This window comes from Podarcis erhardii, assembly GCF_964252035.2.
Source record: "Podarcis erhardii genome assembly, chromosome: 10".
NCBI lineage: Eukaryota > Metazoa > Chordata > Lepidosauria > Squamata > Lacertidae > Podarcis > Podarcis erhardii.
The window spans coordinates 1,411,231-1,428,970 of NC_138500.1; the positions used below are offsets into that span (position 1 = coordinate 1,411,231).

At 50.4% G+C, this 17,740-nt stretch overlaps 1 protein-coding gene and 1 long non-coding RNA gene across 2 annotated transcripts in view; one reads left to right on the forward strand and one right to left on the reverse strand.

The window, feature by feature from the left end:
• Nucleotides 1–3,744: 3,744 nt before the first annotated feature.
• LOC309352055 overlaps nucleotides 3,745–17,740 on the reverse strand; it is a 266,510-nt gene continuing 252,514 nt past the window's right edge. Inside the window, exon 3 of the long non-coding RNA XR_014161068.1 lies at nucleotides 3,745–4,140. This is a non-coding gene — a long non-coding RNA (uncharacterized lncRNA). The remainder of the gene's footprint in view (nucleotides 4,141–17,740) is intronic.
• PRRT4 (proline rich transmembrane protein 4) overlaps nucleotides 16,458–17,740 on the forward strand; it is a gene marked incomplete at its 5' end in the record, with an annotated part of 28,806 nt that continues 27,523 nt past the window's right edge. The window contains one exon of the mRNA XM_081879707.1: nucleotides 16,458–16,696. Within this exon, the coding sequence (XP_081735833.1) occupies nucleotides 16,458–16,696 (239 nt within the window). The remainder of the gene's footprint in view (nucleotides 16,697–17,740) is intronic.

The window sequence follows — 17,740 nt, forward strand, 5'->3', positions numbered from 1 at the left end:
ACTAAATAGCCCGGGGGGGGGGGGACTTTCTGACTGTAAAAGCTGTTTGGTAGTGGAACAGACTCCCTCAAGTGGTGGTGGACTCTCCTTCCTTGGAAGTTTTTAAACAGAGTTTGGATGGTGTTACGGCAAAAATCTGGGTGCGAGGCTGCTCTGCCACCCAGCTCATCGGACTAAGTCCGTGGGTCCCCGCGGAGGAAAATGAGCTCAGCCGGAGACAGGAGCAAACTGCAGAAGATCCAAGTTTATTGCGCAACAGGTTCAAGGCGAGATTGAACAGTGAGAAAGGGGTGACATGAGTTTTTGAAACTCCCTCCATGTCCCAGAATACAGTGCAAAACACGTCATGAATACATCACAGAAAGGTGGGGTTACACAGATCAGCACTTCAGGAAGGTGGAGGGGTTACACAGATTAACATATGGAGGAGGGAGGGGGGAATATGCAGAGCTGGAGATATGCACAGATAAACACTTCCTGGGGATGAGAAAACAATGGTCCCAAATATGCAAAGTCTGCCACCTGACATTGCCTGGAGGAAAGGCTGATCAGAGCGATTTGACAGGATTAGGGTCTTGACACCTTGCTTGAGGGATTATGCTGGACAGGGGAGGTGTGATGGAGTCCTAGAGAAATTGAGCAAACTGGCACGTTGATTTTCTATGAATTTTATAGATTTTAGTCCCTTTTGACACTGACAATTGGAAATAAATTGATATATTGTAGCAAAGAAGAAGGTGAAGAAGACATGCCCCCCCCTTCCATATCAATGGCCATTGGCAGACCAGATTTCAGTTGCATGAGGCCCTAAGCTATTGAAAGTCATGCGGCCCTTGATATGTCCAGCTGTCCTTCGTCCACAACAAATGGTCACTGATTTTTGTGTGTTGAATATATGCTATATGGTCATTGATGGACCTACAGTAATCGGTATCTAAAGCCATTTGCATATGTAGCAGGAACCACCCCCCCAATCATTCAGTTTGTACAAACTTCACACACTCTCACACTCACACACTACATATGTTACGCTTCTGTTATAAATTCATAGAAAATCAACCATACATCGGTTTTGCACTGTTCCACTTTTATTTTACTCCATGAAGGAAGGACTACAAAATGGGGAAGGTTTGATACAGGGCAGCCATAATCCCTTCACCATCCCAGCACATCCTCAGGAGCCCTGCCCAGTTATGGCTATGCCAACCCTGATGATCCCAGACAGAAGACAATCAAGATGTCAAAGAACTTGCATATGGGAGTGGATTCAGCATGGACTGAAACAAAGGACAATGATCACATCTTCCCTCAGGGGGCAGGAAACTGCAAACTCCCCTCTGTCACCTGGAAGTGACTCATGGGGAGGGGGAGAAGGGAACCAGCCAGGTGACAGGACACTCAGGTGACCACCACAACTCCTCCCTCAACCCCTCCTTTCTGTAATGTATGCATGATGTTTCTGGGGGTGGGCTAGACCTAGAGGAGGGGAATTTCAAAAGTTTTTATAAGACCTTGCACACTATTCTTCTGGGTCTTTCCTCTCACCTGCAAGTGAGGGGAGCACCCTGTCGCGACAGTCTTTCTTCAATAAAGACCAAGCCTACAGGCTGCTGATTTGCTCCAATTTACTCTGGTTGGTGTCTTTACTTTTTGTCCAAGGGAGCCCTCGGATTTTTCCGGTAACACACATAACAAAATATGTATTTTATCAAAGTAATTGTTGAAAAGTCCATGCAGAATGCAAAGTCCATGCAGAATGTAGGCACCCTATATCTAGAAAGGAGCAAACCAGTGATATTTGAGGGAGCAGGCTAGCAGATGGGGGCCATGACTTACATTACAGGAGCCTACACAACACAAAACACAGTTGCTGCATGTAGATTTTATTTTATTTGTTTTTTATCTTATATTTTGGAAATGTACTTCCAGTTCCCCCCCTTTATTTTTTTTTGGGGGGGAGCACAACAACCCTGTGAGGTGAGTTAGGCTGAGACAGACCTGAAATGTGCCTTTATTTCCTCCCTTTTTTCTTCTTGCTTCCTTCAGCCTTTTAGGAATTATCGGTACCCAGATCCCAAAGGACCAGAGGAAAGTGGTGCTTCAGGTTAAGAACAGTTTCAGGTTAAGAACAGACCTTCAGAATGAATTAAGTTCTTAAACCGAGATACCACTGTATTTTAATGTTTTGTTGTGAATTATTGTATTTTAATGTTTTGTTGTGAATTATTGTATTTTAATGTTTTGTTGGAAGCCGCCCAGAGTGGATGGGAAAACTCAGCCAGATGGGTGGGGCATAAATAAAATATTTTTTATTATTATTATTATTATTATTATTATTATTATTATTATTAGTGTATGAATCACTGTTTATGGCTGAGATATATTGCAAATAAAGAAAAACACCATTTGTTTTATATTGCTTTATGCAATATATTTATTAGTGTGTTTTTCATTGATTGATTATGTGAAATAATAAATACAGGCCAGACTCAGATGAGCTGAAGGGAGACATTTGGGGGTTAAGGGGGCAGTGGCTGCTAATGGCGAGGAATGAGCCTTCTCTTGCAGCCTCTGGTGGGAGGGGAGCGTAGACGCTGTGGCTGGGAGCTCCAGATAGCCTGTCTTCCCATGTCAAGCACACGGCAGCTGTCAATCCTTGAGGTTGCAAAGGAATTGATGAGCCGGGTGCAAAGGATCCCTCTTCTCCAAGGAACAGGTGGCAAAAGTCTCTCTCCCCTCCCCCCCCTGGCCAAGACTGGTCCCTGCTGATCAAAAGGGCAAAACAGGAATCCTCCCGGTCAGCCGGTTTAACCTCATCGCCAGCCTCCTGGGACTGATCCTGCAGCTGCTCAGGGGTGCTTAGTGAAATAGAGAGCTCGGGGCCACCTCTGAGTTGGATGAAAGCAAGACAGCTGTGCACAGACACTCCCCCCCCCACAAGTCATCCCCTTGCATCCCTGAGGAATTTCCCCCTCTGTTATGTACAGAGTTGAATAGGAGCCAAAAGACAGCAGTCTGATTGGCCCTAGAAAAATAGCATTCAGAATGCAGCAGTCTGATTGGTCCACAGGAGCCACCCAATCCAGCTCCATGTGGAAGTGAATCCACAACCTGATTGGCCTACAGGTGAATCCCGGAATTAGCCAATCACGTGGGGCCCATTATGTAACTAATGTATATAAAGCAGACATTCTGGGGGAACTTCCATTCCTGCTCACCACTATGAGCTGAATAAAGAGCACGAAATCCACTCTCGATTCTGAGTATATTTCACCTTTTTTGGCAAATCTTTTTTTACTGGTTTTCATTTTTCCTTCTTTTTTTACCCATTAATTGTGCCAGTGTACTGCTTGGGTCTGGGTGAAGGCCTGAGTGCTTCCCAATTCTTGGGGTCCTGTATGCTGTGAAGGTCAGGATCTAAAGGATGAGGTGGCTGAAGTGGTCAGGCAAGTCTCTTCTTCAGACAAGGACCTCAGCTGGCCACAGAAATGTCCCCATCACCAGCCCCGAAGAATGAGCTAGGTTGCAGGAGCGACAGCTAAGAGTTGGAGGCCCCCAGGCTAATGGCCTTTCCTCCACCCTCTTTGCCCAGAGACACAGAGACCTCTCATCTCACCATTTGTTGTTGTTGAGTCGTTTAGTCGTGTCTGCCTCTTTGTGACCCCCTGGACCAGAGCACACCAGGCCCTCCTGCCTTCCACTGCCTCCCGCAGTTTGGTCAGACTCATGTTTGTAGCTTCAAGAACACCATCCAACCATCTCGTCCTCTGTCGTCCCCTTCTCCTTGTGCCCTCCATCTTTCCCAACATCAGGGTCTTTTCCAGGCAGTCTTGTCTTCTCGTGAGGTGGCCAAAGTCTTGGAGCCTCAGCTTCAGGATCTGTCCTTCCAGTGAGCACTCAGGGCTGATTTCCTTCAGAATGGAAAGGTTTGATCTTCTTGCAGTCCATGGGACTCTCAAGAGTCTCCTCCAGCACCAGAATTCAAAAACATCCATTCTTCGTCGATCAGCCTTCTTTATGGTCCAGCTCTCACTTCCATACATCACTACTGGGAAAACCATGGCTTGAACTATACGGACCTTTGTTGGCAAGGTGATGTCTCTGCTTTTCAAAATGCTGTCTAGGTTTGTCATTGCTTTTCTCCCAAGAAGCAGGCATCTTTTAATTTCGTGATGGCTGTCACCATCTGCAGTGATCATGGAGCCCAAGAAAGTGAAATCTCTCACTGCCTCCATTTCTTCCCCTTCTGTTTGCCAGGAGGTGATGGGCCCAGTGGCCATGATCTTCGTTTTTTTGATGTTGAGCTTCAGACCATATTTTGCGCTCTCCTCTTTCACCCTCATTAAAGGTTCTTTAATTCCTCCTCACTTTCTGCCATCAAGGTTGTGTCATCTGCATATCTGAGGTTGTTGATATTTCTTCCGGCAATCTTCATCCAGCCCAGCCTTTCGCATGATGAATTCCAGAGGAGGGCAACCAAAATGGTCAAAGGCCTGGAAACGATGCCTTATGAAGAACGGCTAAGGGAGCTGGGCATGTTTAGCCTGGAGAAGAGGAGGTTAAGGGGTGATATGATAGCCATGTTCAAATATATAAAAGGATGTCACATAGAGGAGGGAGAAAGGTTGTTTTCTGCTGCTCCAGAGAAGCGGACACGGACCAATGGTTCCAAACTACAAGAAAAAAGATTCCACCTAAACATTAGGAAGAACTTCCTGACAGTAAGAGCTGTTCGACAGTGGAATTTGCTGCCAAGGAGTGTGGTGGAGTCTCCTTCTTTGGAGGTCTTTAAGCAGAGGCTTGACAACCATATGTCAGGAGTGCTCTGATGGTGTTTCCTGCTTGGCAGGGGGTTGGACTCGATGGCCCTTGTGGTCTCTTCCAACTCTAGGATTCTATGATTCTATGAATTCTGCATATAAGTTAAATTTGTATACCTTCATCCATAGATCTCAGGGCAACGGTTCCTAAGATAAAAACACAAAATACATAATAAAGACAAGACCAAAACCAAACAATAAGCCCCCCTCCCCACTGTACTTTTTATGTGTTTTTAAATTCTTTTAAATGAGTACTTTGTTATGTTTGTAATTATGTCAGTCTTTTCATCTTGAGGTCTGCCTTGAGCATGGTTTTAGCTCTGGGAGAGCAGCAAACGAGTAAAATGATGAACCACCCAACCTCTGATTTAAAACATCCCATGAAGGAGTCCAGGGACGCGGGTGGCGCTGTGGGTAAAACTTCAGTGCCTAGGACTTGCTGATTGTAAGGTCGGCGGTTCGAATCCCTGCGGCGGGGTGAGCTCCCGTCGTTCGGTCCCAGCTCCTGCCCACCTAGCAGTTCGAACGCCCTCTTAAGTGCAAGTAGATAAATAGGTAGCGCTTTATAGCGGGAAGGTAAACGGCGTTTCCGTGTGCTGCACTGGTGCTGGCTCGCCAGAGCAGCTTCGTCATGCTGGCCACGTGACCTGGAAGTGTCTCCGGACAGCGCTGGCCCCCGGCCTCTTAAGTGAGATGGGCGTACAACCCTAGAGTCGGACACGACTAGCCCGTACGGGCAGGGGTACCTTTACCTTTACCTTTATGAAGGAGTCCGCCACCTTCTGAGGGAGTCCCGTCTGCCCCCCAAATTAAATCTAAAACTAACAAGAACAATAATTAATATCCAACTCTGTTTCTAAATGCCCAGACCTTCCGAGTCCCTCTTGCCATTAGCCTCTGCCTCCAGAAGAGGGCAGCAACACCTCATGGACCAGTTGCTAAGCAACACACACACACACACACTCTCTCTCTCTCTCTCTCTCAGGTGGGTGCCCAGGTGAGTGTGAACACAGAGCATCCAAGGGCCATTCCATCCACTGCAGCGTCCGAAGTAAATATGTGACCTGGTGAAACAGTTACGTTTTTCTCATACAGCCTAAAGTTCTTTTAGGCTTTTGGGTTTGGGTTGGGGGGGGGTGTTTCCAGGCCATAAGATTAGGGGGACCCAGGTTCAGATCCTTCACTCGTTAAGCTCCCTGTGCCAGTTGCGACCTCTCAGCCTAGCCTACCTCCCAGAGGGCAAAACAGAGTCAGGCAATTGCTTTAAGCTTCCTGGAGGAAATGGAATGTGATTAATAATAATAATAATAATAATAATAATTCTTATTATTCTTATTCTTATTCTTATTTATTTATACCCTACCCATTTGGCTGGGTTTCCCCAGCCACTCCGGGCAGCTTTCAATAGAACATTAAAAACAGAATAAAACTTGAAACACTAAAAACTTCCCTAAATGTTTATATTTCTGAACCTCGAATTTTATTGTTATTCATGTTTTTATACTGTATTTTATGCTGCTTTTACAATTAAGTGTTTTAAATTTGTTGTTAGCCACCCTGAGCCCGGTTTTTGAACCGGGAAGGGCGGGGTATAAATAAAATTTTATTATTTATTATTTATTATTACCATTATTAAACAGGGCTGCCTTCACGTCTTCTAAATGTCATATAGTTGTTTATTTCTTTGACATCTGGTGGGAGGGCGTTCCACAGGGCGGGTGCCAACACTGAGAAGGCCCTCTCCCTGCTTCCCTGTAACTTCGCTTCTCACAGGGAGGGAACTGCCAGAAGGCCCTCGGAGCTGGACCTCCATGTCTGGGCAGAATGATGGAGGTGGAGGCTCTCCTTCAGGTACACTGGGCCTTTGAGGCCATTTTGGGCTTTCAAGGTCAGCACCAACACTTTGAATTCTGCTCGGAAACAATTAATTCATAACAAAACAAATTCCTTCCAGTAGCACCTTAAAGACCAACTAAGTCAGTTCTTGGTATGAGCTTTCGTGTGCATGCACACTTCTTCAGATACACACATGTTCGCACAATACCTGGAGTTGCGGCAGGGTAAAAATCTTGGGGAGGGGTGCATACAAAGGGGCTGGGGGGGCCTGGAACTGGCAATGGGGCACCCATTGTGTTTCTGACAGAAGTAGGGGAGAGAGAAGAGGTGGAAGAGAAAGAGAGAACTCTCCCTGCCCTCTTTCCCCCCTTCTTCATTCCCCCCCCCCAAGTGTGGCTACTCCCCACAATGGCTCTGCCCTCCAATGCTCCTGAATGGCAGCTGCTGGAAACCACACGAGGGAAGAGTTGTTCTTGTGCTCGGATCCTGACTACATTCCCTCCAACATTCCTCAGATGGAAATAGGGACATTCTGCTCTACATCAGTATCCCTGCTAGTTAGTTGCATTTATTGATTTGGGGTTTGCTTTTTCCCTCGGGCTTCCCTAAGTGCAATAACATCAACTTCACTGGACTGTGAAATATACTCGGAGTCGAAAGTGGATTTCCTGCTCTTTATTCAGCTCATAGTGGTGAGGAGGAATGGAAGTTCCCCCAGAATGTCTGCTTTATATACATTATTTACATAATGGGCCCCACGTGATTGGCTAATTCCGGGATTCACCTGTAGGCCAATCAGGTTGCAGGTTTCCTTCCGCCTGGAGCTGGATTGGGTGGCTCCTGTGGACCAATCAGACTGCTGCACTCTGAATCCTATTGTTCCAGGACCAATCAGACTTCTGCCTTTTGGATCCTATTCAACTCAGTACATAACAGACTGGCCATGTTGTGCGGATGCCTGATGCTTGTCTTCCAAAGCAACTCCTCTATTCTGAACTTAAAAATGGAAAGTGTAATGCTGGTGGTCAACAAAGGAGGTTCAAAGACTCACTCAAGGCAAATCTTTAAAAATGTAGTATAAACACCAACAACTGGGAAACACTGGCCTGCGAGCGCTCCAGTTGGAGAACAGCCTTGACCAAAGGTGTCATGGGTTTTGAAGACACTCGAACTCAGGACGCAAGGGAGAAACGTCCTAAGAGGAAGGCACGCTTGGCAAATCCACACCGGGATCAACTCCCACTCGGAAACCATTGTCCCCACTGTGGAAGGACGTGTGGGTCCAGAATTGGCCTCCACAGTCACTTACGGACTCACTGTTAAACCGTGTTTGTGGAAGACAGTCTTACTCGGCTACGAGGGATCGCCGAAGAAGAAGAAGACATAAGTTCAAAAATACCTCTGCAGTTCTCTGTGTTTCCTCTAATAACTTTGGCACTTGACTTGGAGAAAATGCTCAAGCCGTGATAGTGATAGAGAAGAGAACGTCCCTTATTTTCATCTGAGGAATGTTGGAGGGCATGTGCTTGTGGGTTCCCGCCACTGGGACGCCTGCCTGGCCACTGTGGGAACAGGAGACATTGGCCTGATCCTGCAGGCTCTCCTTTAGGTCCCAGCTACATCTCTGCTAGGAATGAAAGGAAGGCAGGGCAGGGGGGAGGAGAGGAAAGGAGAGGAAGGGTGAGCAGGCCTTCGCCCTCTGCTCTGGGGGGGCCAAATTTAATTAAAGCAACAGGCCTTGGCAACTCATCGCAGAATCCGCCATCATCTCCTCTGCTGGCTCCTTCCCTCCATGCTGGGGTGGCTGAAGGAATCAGGGACTCATCAAGCCATCTCAATTAGCAGGCAGAAGTTTACTGCAGCCCAGAAAGTGATGGATGTTGACAGCAGCAGCCCTGCTGAGCTCTTGTGGGTTTTTTGGGTTTTGTTTTTTTTTGCTGCGCCACAAGAGCCAGTCACCCAGGCAGCTGCTAGAGCCAGCATTGTGCCCTGATTCTGAGGTCTCTCACCTACTTTTTAAGTCTCTCAATTTTATCCATATGAACCCAAACAAGCAAAAAAAGAACCTTAGAAGACAAACGCATGAAGACCCAACCCAGGCTGGCATGAGATGTTCTATTCACAAAAAGAAAGGATAAGATTCCCGTTGTTTCGTTATCTGGTCTGGAAACAACAGCAAATACCAGCAGTAGAAGAATGGCGACAGAAGGTAATGGAATATGCAGAAATAACCAAATTAACAAGGAAAATAAAACAACAGGGCAAGGAAACATTTCAAAAAGAATGGGAAGCATTTATGTCGTATATAGGAAAGATAAGACGAAATAGTGAAACCAGTAGAATTGGAAATAAACCTCATAATGGGAAAGATTAAGAAAAGTGATGGATAATGAAAATAATAAGAAGCAAAATGTATAAGGAGATTAAATGAATACAGACGACAAGAATTGTATAAACAGGAGGATTTATTTGTTTATGGATATACTATAGACAAATATGGAAAATGAATAACAATATACAAAATGGATGAAAATAATGTGATAAAATTATATGTGATATAAAAAAAACCAGAAGAAGGAAGGAGGGAAGTCAGCGCTTAGGAGCAAGTATAAATGTAAAATGCAACACATTATGTGTATGTGGAGTATGTAACCGGAAAACTAATAAAGATTATTTTTGGGGGGGGGAGAAGCAGCAGCAAGGATGAGAAGCTGTTTATCTGGAGATTTGTGGTGCAGAGGGGGAAGAAAGGGGGGAAGAGGCGAGGGGCAGACATCTCTCCTGCCCCTGAAGGGAGCATCCTGGGTGGAGTTGCCCCCCCCCAAGAGCAAGTTGCCACCTGAGGCAAACCAGAAAACGGCAAACCAGAAAACAAAAAAATTCACACCAGTATTTCTGTTTGGGTGTGCTTTCTGGTGACAATCTCATCCTTCTATATTGCATCTTGCAAACAGTTTTTCCTGGCCTTGTTTACCATCTTTGCCTCCCACTTGCGATAAAGAGTTTTGCGCTGCCTGTGGACTGTTAACAAAAAAATAATATTAATGTTTTGTGTGTGGGAGTCTTGAGGGAAGGAGTAAACAGTTATTTGTCCTATTTTTCCTTCTTCTGAGTGGGCTGCATTCATCAGCCTTTCAAACAACTAACTGCCCCGGACCCAAAATGACATCTCTACTGCCGAAGATGCTTTTGTGATTCTCTTGCTAGATACTATTCTTGAAAGTTGAAATATACAGTGATTTCATGCTCTTTTTTGCAGCTTGTAAAACAGTGATTGAATTGCCCCCCAAAAAAACCTCAGGCTTTTATATACCGTACATTATTTCCACAGTGAGTCCCGTTGGATTGGCTGATTCTGCTTCCCTCCTGGAGCCTGATTCTAGGATCCTACTTGCCTATTGCTTTAGGATCCAAGCTTAATACATAACAAAAGTGAATCAAAATAATGGCACGTGCCCCCCCCCCATCAACGCCTGAGGAGAGTGCGTCAGCGAGGCTAATGGGCAGGGCGGCCTGACTCTGTGGCCAGGGCTGCATCCTACCAGTTTCATCTGGTTCTCCACCTTTTTAAATAATAATAATATTATTATTATTAATTTTTCCATTTTAACAATCCAATCAAATCAGATTAAATATTCCAAATTATAGATGTACATATCAAATAATCCAAATATTCTGCCGAATTATAATTTTCTTGTTGTTGTTGTTGGGGCTTCCCATGCTTCGAGTTCAGGGGGGCTGTGATCATCTCATCTCTCTGCTGCCTTTGATAGTCATTTCTAATAGTTCCTTTAAATCTTCCTGTTCTTTTCCTTCTTCCGCTGTCTCTAAGTTGTTTCCACAGGCGAGTTGAAGAAAAATGCTATGTTTCTGTGTGGATTCATCTGGTTCTCCACCTTTGGCTGTTCCCGGACAGGAACAAGCTGAACACGGTGGTCCAGCCATGAATTGGTTGGATCCCCTTGAAAGCTCCCTCCTGTGGCAGGGAGTTCTGAGCACAGAAGATGCAGCAGGAGGGCACTCTGGGGTGGCAGAGGGGACCTCCGCATGGGCTCTTGTGGCAGCCCTCTGCCACCTGCTCCCCCCTCTGCCCAGCCAAAGGCGGTCCCTGCCCTGGCCTCATTTGCCGGCTCCGCTAATTCCCCTTGGCAGCCCTCCTGGGCTGCACGCTCCCCGCTCTCTCCCCAGCCGCTCTCTTGGGCTGAGCTCACCGGGGGCTTCTCCGGCTCATCTGCAGCTTGGCTAAGCAGCCCTTTCATGCCTCCATTGTCCTGCTGCCTCCAGCCTGTCTGCGGAGCAGGAAGTGATTTCAGGGCCTGGGATTTGCAGGCTGTCCACCCCCCAGGCTGCCCTGGGGGTGCCTTTGTTTCCTGAAACAGAATGCAGGCCGGCCGCTTGTTTGGCAGCCCTCACCCTCCCAGGAGGGAGCCACAAATGAATGCCCAGCAATGGACTCTGCTCCAGTAGCCACAGGACACAGGGGGGCCTCCCCCCCCAACTTGAGAATGTTAGAGGGTGCAAGGGGACGTGCGGAATTCCCTGCTGCAGGATCTGACAGTAGCCGTAACAGTGGTTGTTTTTAATTCATTCACTCTCTTCTCTTTTTTCCTCAATGTGTTAGAATCCTAGAATCCTAGAGTTGGAAGAGACCACAAGGGCCATCGAGTCCAACCCCCTGCCAAGCAGGAAACACCATCAGAGCACTCCTGACATATGGTTGTCAAGCCTCTGACAATGTTATCATGCATTATGTTATCATGCATTATGGGGGGGGGGGGGTCCCAGGTGGTCTCCCTCCTGGCAAAGACCAGACTCTGCCCTGTTTAGTTTCGACATCCAGGGTTTCCAGACCCCAGAATGATCCCCGGGGAAGGAGCGACGCTGCAATGAAGAAAGGCTGCAGAATCTGGGACGTTTTAGTTTCGAGAAAAGGCAAGCAAGAGGTGGCATGACAGACATTTAAAAAATTATTAATGGCAAGGGGGAAAGTGACGAGAAGTCAGGAACATCCAGTGATGTAGAAGGTCTTAGTTTGAACCAGGCGCAGGGCCTCTACTGAATGCTAGGACTCAGCCACTGGATATAGGAAGACAGTGCCTCTGAGCATGAGCAGAGTGCACAGGCAGTGGCCGAGTCCCTGGAAGACAACTCCTCCCACCTGGACTCTCTGGAGACTTTTCCAGGCTTGCCAAAAGAGCTCTTCATGCAGCCCCACTTGTTGTGGGGGTTAAAAGAGAACGATGTACGCCACCTTGAGCTCTCTGGAGAAAAAGGCATTATATAAAGGCAATGAATAAAAATAAAATGAAATGAATGTCTGAGGCACAACGCATCCAGCTCCCAAAGGATGGCTGTGCAGCACCTCCCCATATTTCCCCCCCACTCCCGGTTCAACCCCCACCTGCCTGGTACCCAGAGATCAGGCAGCCAGCCCTGTAGCATGAAGCCCTGGCTCAGAGTAAGCCCTGCGCAAACGCAGGACCTCTGAATCTTCCTCCCCCTCAGATTGCTCAGGGCTGGCTGGTACGTTCTGGGGTACAAGCCTCTGCCCCTGCCCCAGGCCCCGCTCCGCACGCGTCTCCCTGGCAACGCTTGGCAGGGGAAAGTGCCTGGCAACAATTACATCACCTTCCTCCTGGTTCTCCTGCCTCCCTCCCGGCTCATTGGCTGCTGCTGCTGCTGCTCCGCAAGAGACCGAGAAGGGATGCATGCAAAGAGACCACTGAGCAGCTGCCTTTTAAGAACTCGAACTGGCAGGATCAGGCCAGTGGCCCATACAAGCCAGCATCCTGTTCCCAAGGTGGCGGGAGAGGCAGCCCTGAAAAATCTCGGCTCCGGGTGCAGCAGCTGCTGCTCCTCCTCAGCACGGAATGTGGGATTGTGTTGAGATGGAATAAGAGCAAAAGAATATGGGAAGAGGCCAATGGATCAGGCCAAGGGGCCCCATCCTGGCCCCCGTCCTGTTCTCACAGTGACAGATCAGATGCCCCACTGGGAAGCCCCAAAGCAGCAACTGGTGTTCAGAAGCATCGCTGCCTCAAATTGTGGAGTCAGGAGCCATGATAGCCCTGCCTTCCTCCTCCATGAGTCTATCCCTCTTTTAAAGCCATCTGGGTGGGTCACCGTCACTGAGTCATGGGGAAGGGAGTTCCATAGGTTAACTCTGTGCTGTGAATAATTGAATCACAGAATTAATAGTAAAGTTGGAAGGGATCATGAGCAGGGCCAGATTTAGGTCTGATGACACCCTAAACTCCTGGTCGTAATGGCGCCCTTGATATGTCCAGCTGTCCTTTGTCAACAACAAATGGTCGCTTTTTTGTGTTGAATACAGTGGTACCTCAGGTTACATACGCTTCAGGTTACATACACTTCAGGTTACATACTTCACTAACCCAGAAATAGTGCTTCAGGTTAAGAACTTTGCTTCAGGTTGAGAACAGAAATCATGCTCCGGTGGCATGGCAGCAGTGGGAGGCCCCATTAGCTAAAGTGGTGCTTCAGGTTAAGAACAGTTTCAGGTTAAGTACGGACCTCTGAAACGAATTAAGTACTTAACCTGAGGTACCACTGTATATGCTAGATGGTGAATTATGAATCTAATGGGCATCTAAAACCATTTGCAACCAGTCCATGCAGAATGTACTCTATATATAGAAATGAGCAAACCAGTGATATTTTAGGGAGTAGGCTAGCAGATGGCAGTGGCGTAGCGTGGGGGTGCAGGGGGGGCCGGCCGCACCGGGTGCAACATCTGGGGGGGGCGCTCGCCGCCTCCGGAGTCGCCGAAGAGCCTCGGGCGCAGGCTGTAGCAGAGCCCCATGTCTCGCGGAACCGACGAGCTGTGCGCGCGTCCAGGCTGAAGGCGTCTGGCAGGCAGCGGCTCTCAGCGCTCACCGCGGTCCCCGCGCATCAGGGCCACGGAGGGCGCACCAGGCAGCCCCTCCTCACAGCCCCGCCACAGCCGCTGCTGCTGCAGCTGCTGGGCCATGTTGCATTTTCCTCGCCTCTCTGCCCTCCTCCTCCTCCGGGCAAGCGGCGTCGTTTGGGCGGCAGCACCAGTGGCAACTCGCCTCAGATCACCTGACACGGACCCGCCGCCGCCGCCGTGGCTACCTTACCGTAAATACCCCAGCCCAGGCAGCAGCAAGAAGAAGCCGGCAGCGGCGGCAGGTTAGGGGTTAGGGGCGCAAATTACTTGCCTTGTCCCGGGTGCTGACAACCCACGCTACGCCGCTGGGAGACGGGACCTGTTACTTACATCAGAGGAGCCTACACAACACAGAACACGGTTGCTGTTTGTACGTTTTATTTTACAGTGGTACCTCAGGTTAAGAACTTAATTTGTTCTGGAGATCCATTCTTAACCTGAAACTGTTCTTAACCTGAGGTACCACTTTAGCTAATGGGGCCTCCCACTGCCGCCGCACAATTTCTGTTCTCATCCTGAAGCAAAGTTCTTAACCTGAGGTACCATTTCTGGGTTAGCGGAGTCTGTAACCTGAAGCGTCGGTAACCCCAGGTACCACTGTATTTGTTTTTTATCTTATATTTTGGAAATGTACACCCAGGGGGTTTTTCCTCTTTAAATTCTGTTGGGGGCCCCCAAGAGAGTGGGGCCCTAAGCTATAGCTTGTTTAGCTTATACGCAAATCCGGCACTGATCGTGAGGGTCAGATAGATGGGTGAGGTATAAAATCATCATCATCATCATCATGTTGAACCCCCTGCAATGCAGGGCTCTTTTGCCCAAAGACGTGGGGCTCCAACTCACAACCCTGAGATTAAGCGTTACACGCTCTGCGGACTGAGCTGTAGACTGACGGAGGATCTGTCCTGAATCTTCTAGCATTTGGCTTCCTTTGCCCAATGGGATTGGGGAGACCTCAGGGTGAGGTGGGTGCAGTGAAGCACCCCCCCCCCTCAGCCACAGGAGGCAAGGCAAAAGCCCGGATGCCCACGGGGTGGCAAGAGACACCCCAACGCCTTCTGGGCACTGGTGACATTTGGCTGCTCATTCCAGGACGGCAGCCTGGCTGGGAGATTCCCTGGTGCCAAGGAGCTCTTGCTCACCCTGGCAGCTGCCCTTACCACCACAGCAGGTGCTGCTGCATGCCAGCCATGGGCGATGCCAGCTTCCCTGGGGGGGGGCGGGGGCAAACGAGTTTATCCAGGGACAGATTCCTCCCAGGAGAAGGAGGCAGCAGAGCTGGATCTTGAGAGTTCAGAGCGCGGCAGCCTGGCAAGGTCCCAATCCACAGCATCTCCAGGTAGGGCAATGGAAGGACCCCCTTGCCCCCCAGGGAGAAGCTGCCAGTCAGTGTAGGCAATATTGAGCGAGGTGGACCAAAGGTCCGGCTGAGTGGAAGGTGGCTGCCTGCCTGTGGTGTTTTTTGTTTTTGTTTTTGTTTTTGTTTTTGTTTTTTGGAGGGGGGCATCTCCAAAGCCACAATGGCTGGGCAGGCCTCCCTGGTCAGAGGCAGACCAAATGCCCCCCCCAAGTGCTTTGCTCATGCTCCAGTGTGGATGGTGCCTTGCCCATTTGTAGAGCTGTACAGTTAGAAGGGACTCCCAAGGGTCATCTAGTCCTACCCTCTGGAGCAGCAGAATAAAAGATGGTGACAGCCCCTCAGAGCTCTCATAGCACATCTCAGTCTCCTCTTCCCCAGGCTACACATAATTGAAATACAGTGGTACCTCGGGTTACGTACTTAATTCGTTCCAGAGGTCCGTTCTTAACCTGAAACTGTTCTTAACCTGAAGCACCACTTTAGCTCATGGGGCCTCCTGCTGCCGCCGCGCCGCTAGAGCACGATTTCTGTTCTCATCCTGAAGCAAAGTTCTTAGCCGGAGGTACTATTTCTGGGCTAGCAGAGTCTGTAACCTGAAGCGTCTGTAACCTGAAGCATCTGTAACCAGAGGCACCACTGTACTTTATTGTCACTTGTACATAGCCAGCGCCTTCAACCACTCCTCATCAGGCTTGGTTTTCGGACCCTTGATCATCTTGGCTGCCCTCCTCTGCACACCTTCCAGCTTGTCAAAATCCTTCTCAAATTGTGGTGCCCAGAACTGGACACAGGATTCCAGGTGGGATCTGACCAAGGCAGACTAGAGTGGGACTATGAGTTCCCTTGATCTGGACACCAGACTTCTGTTGACGAAGCCTAGAATAGGCTTAGCTTTTTTCGCTGCTGCATCTCACTGCGGGCTCACGTTCAGCTTGTGCTCCACCAAAACCCATAGATCCTTTTCACACGTAATCCAGGCGTCCCCCATCCTAATCTAATTTTTCCTAGAATCATAGACTTGCCCAGGCTTACGCCCCAGGGAGGTCACTTCAGTGCTGCTAACACAGCGGTTTGACTTTACACCCGAGACAGACGAACGGCAACAAGAACCCTAGAGCTGGAAGGGACCCTGAAGGTCATCCAACCCAACCCCCTGCACTGCAGGAATCTCAACTAAAACATCCCAGGCAGACGGCCACCCAACCTCTGCTTAAAAACCTCATGTTGAACCTTGGATTTCTTCCTACTGAAATCCATTTTGTGAGTTGGGGTCCAATCATATCCTCTTGAATCCTCACTCTGTCTTCTGCGGTAGCAAAGGTTGGTGGGTCTCTGCTGCCATGGGCTGGTGGTCCTCTGTACATGCTCGGGCACCCTTTCTCCTTGAGTCCGAAGCCCTCTCCCCGGTCCTCGGGCCCCCAAACGGCCTCCGCCCTCGGAGGACTGGGCTGCCCAGCGAGCCTGCGGCTGCGGCGAGGGCGGGGATGAGCGCCGGCGCGCGCGCCCGTGGATGCGCACGGAATCCGGAGTGGCTCCGCCAGGGAGGGGGCGGCCCGGGCGCTCGCCTGCCTCCTCGGCGCGCTGCTGCTGCTGCTGCTGCGCGCGTCCCTCCGACGGGCGGCAGAGAGGAGGAGCCGCGGCCGGCGCTGCTGCTGCTGCTGCTGCTTCTCGTCGCCTCCGCCTCGTCGTGCGCGGCGCCAGCCGAGGAGCCCAGCCCGAGCCAGGCGGCTGCGGCAAGAGCGCGTCCAGGTGAGCGGCTCCGGCGCGGGGCAAGGAGCGGCCGGGGCCGGAAAGCCCCCCGACGGGCGGCAGCGGCGGGGCTGCGCGGCTAGCCAGAGGCGCCTTCCGTGGGGCGGGAGGGGGGCAGAGTTGGGTGCAGGCTGTGCCGGGGGCGGGCGGGGGGGGGAGAGAAAGGCCGGCTCTGCTGCTGAAATGCAGGCTAGAAGGGGGGGGCGCTGAGTTGCCCGCAGGCGCCCTCGCGGGAGGGGAGCAGGGGGCACCTCCATCCCTCCTCCTGCTGAAGGGCAGGAGCCCTCCAGGATCGGGGCCCTGGGTTGGGGACAGGGCTCTCCGTCGCCCGCCCCCCTGCTCGCCTGCCCGGGACCTTCCGCGGGGCAAGGAAGCCGACGGGGCGGACTGGCCGGGGCTGATGTGCGCGCGGCTTTTACGCGCCCGCTCGCTCTCTCTCTCTGGGTCAGCTGCGCTCCGCGGAAGATGCGCGCGGTGTTGTGCGGGGGGGCTATTTTTCCAAGAGGCCCTCTCTCTCTCTCCCCCTCCCGTACCTTCATCTGGCAGTGCCGAACGTTCAGACGAGACGGTGCAAGGGCAGTTTGGGTTCTGACTGGATTCGAGGCGGCCAGAGTAGCCTTACCCTCCCCTCTAATGACTCTGGTTGCGTTCTGAGAAGCGGGCGCTGCTCTTCTCTTGCATGCAGCTTGGCTGGCTGACTAGAGCCCTCTGGCTCACCGAGGTTCCGCAGGCGCCTTGCCCAGTGGTCTGGCCTTCTTTGGGGCACGTGTGGACGCCCTCAGTCCCCCCCCCCCTTTCCCGGCATGTGGGTTGCTTTTAGGCTCTGAGGTCTCCTTCTCACCTCGCCTGGGTCTTAAGAGTTACTGCGAGGCATTAAGGATGGCCGGACTCTGCCTCGCCAGTCGGAGGCAGCAACGCTTCTGAATGCCAGTGGCTGGCAACCGCAGGAGGGGAGATTCGCTCCTCTTGGGCTCCGATCCCGCTTGCTGGTTTCCCCACAGGCAGGCTGGAGGAGATGAGCCCTTGGCCGGACCGGGCAAGTTC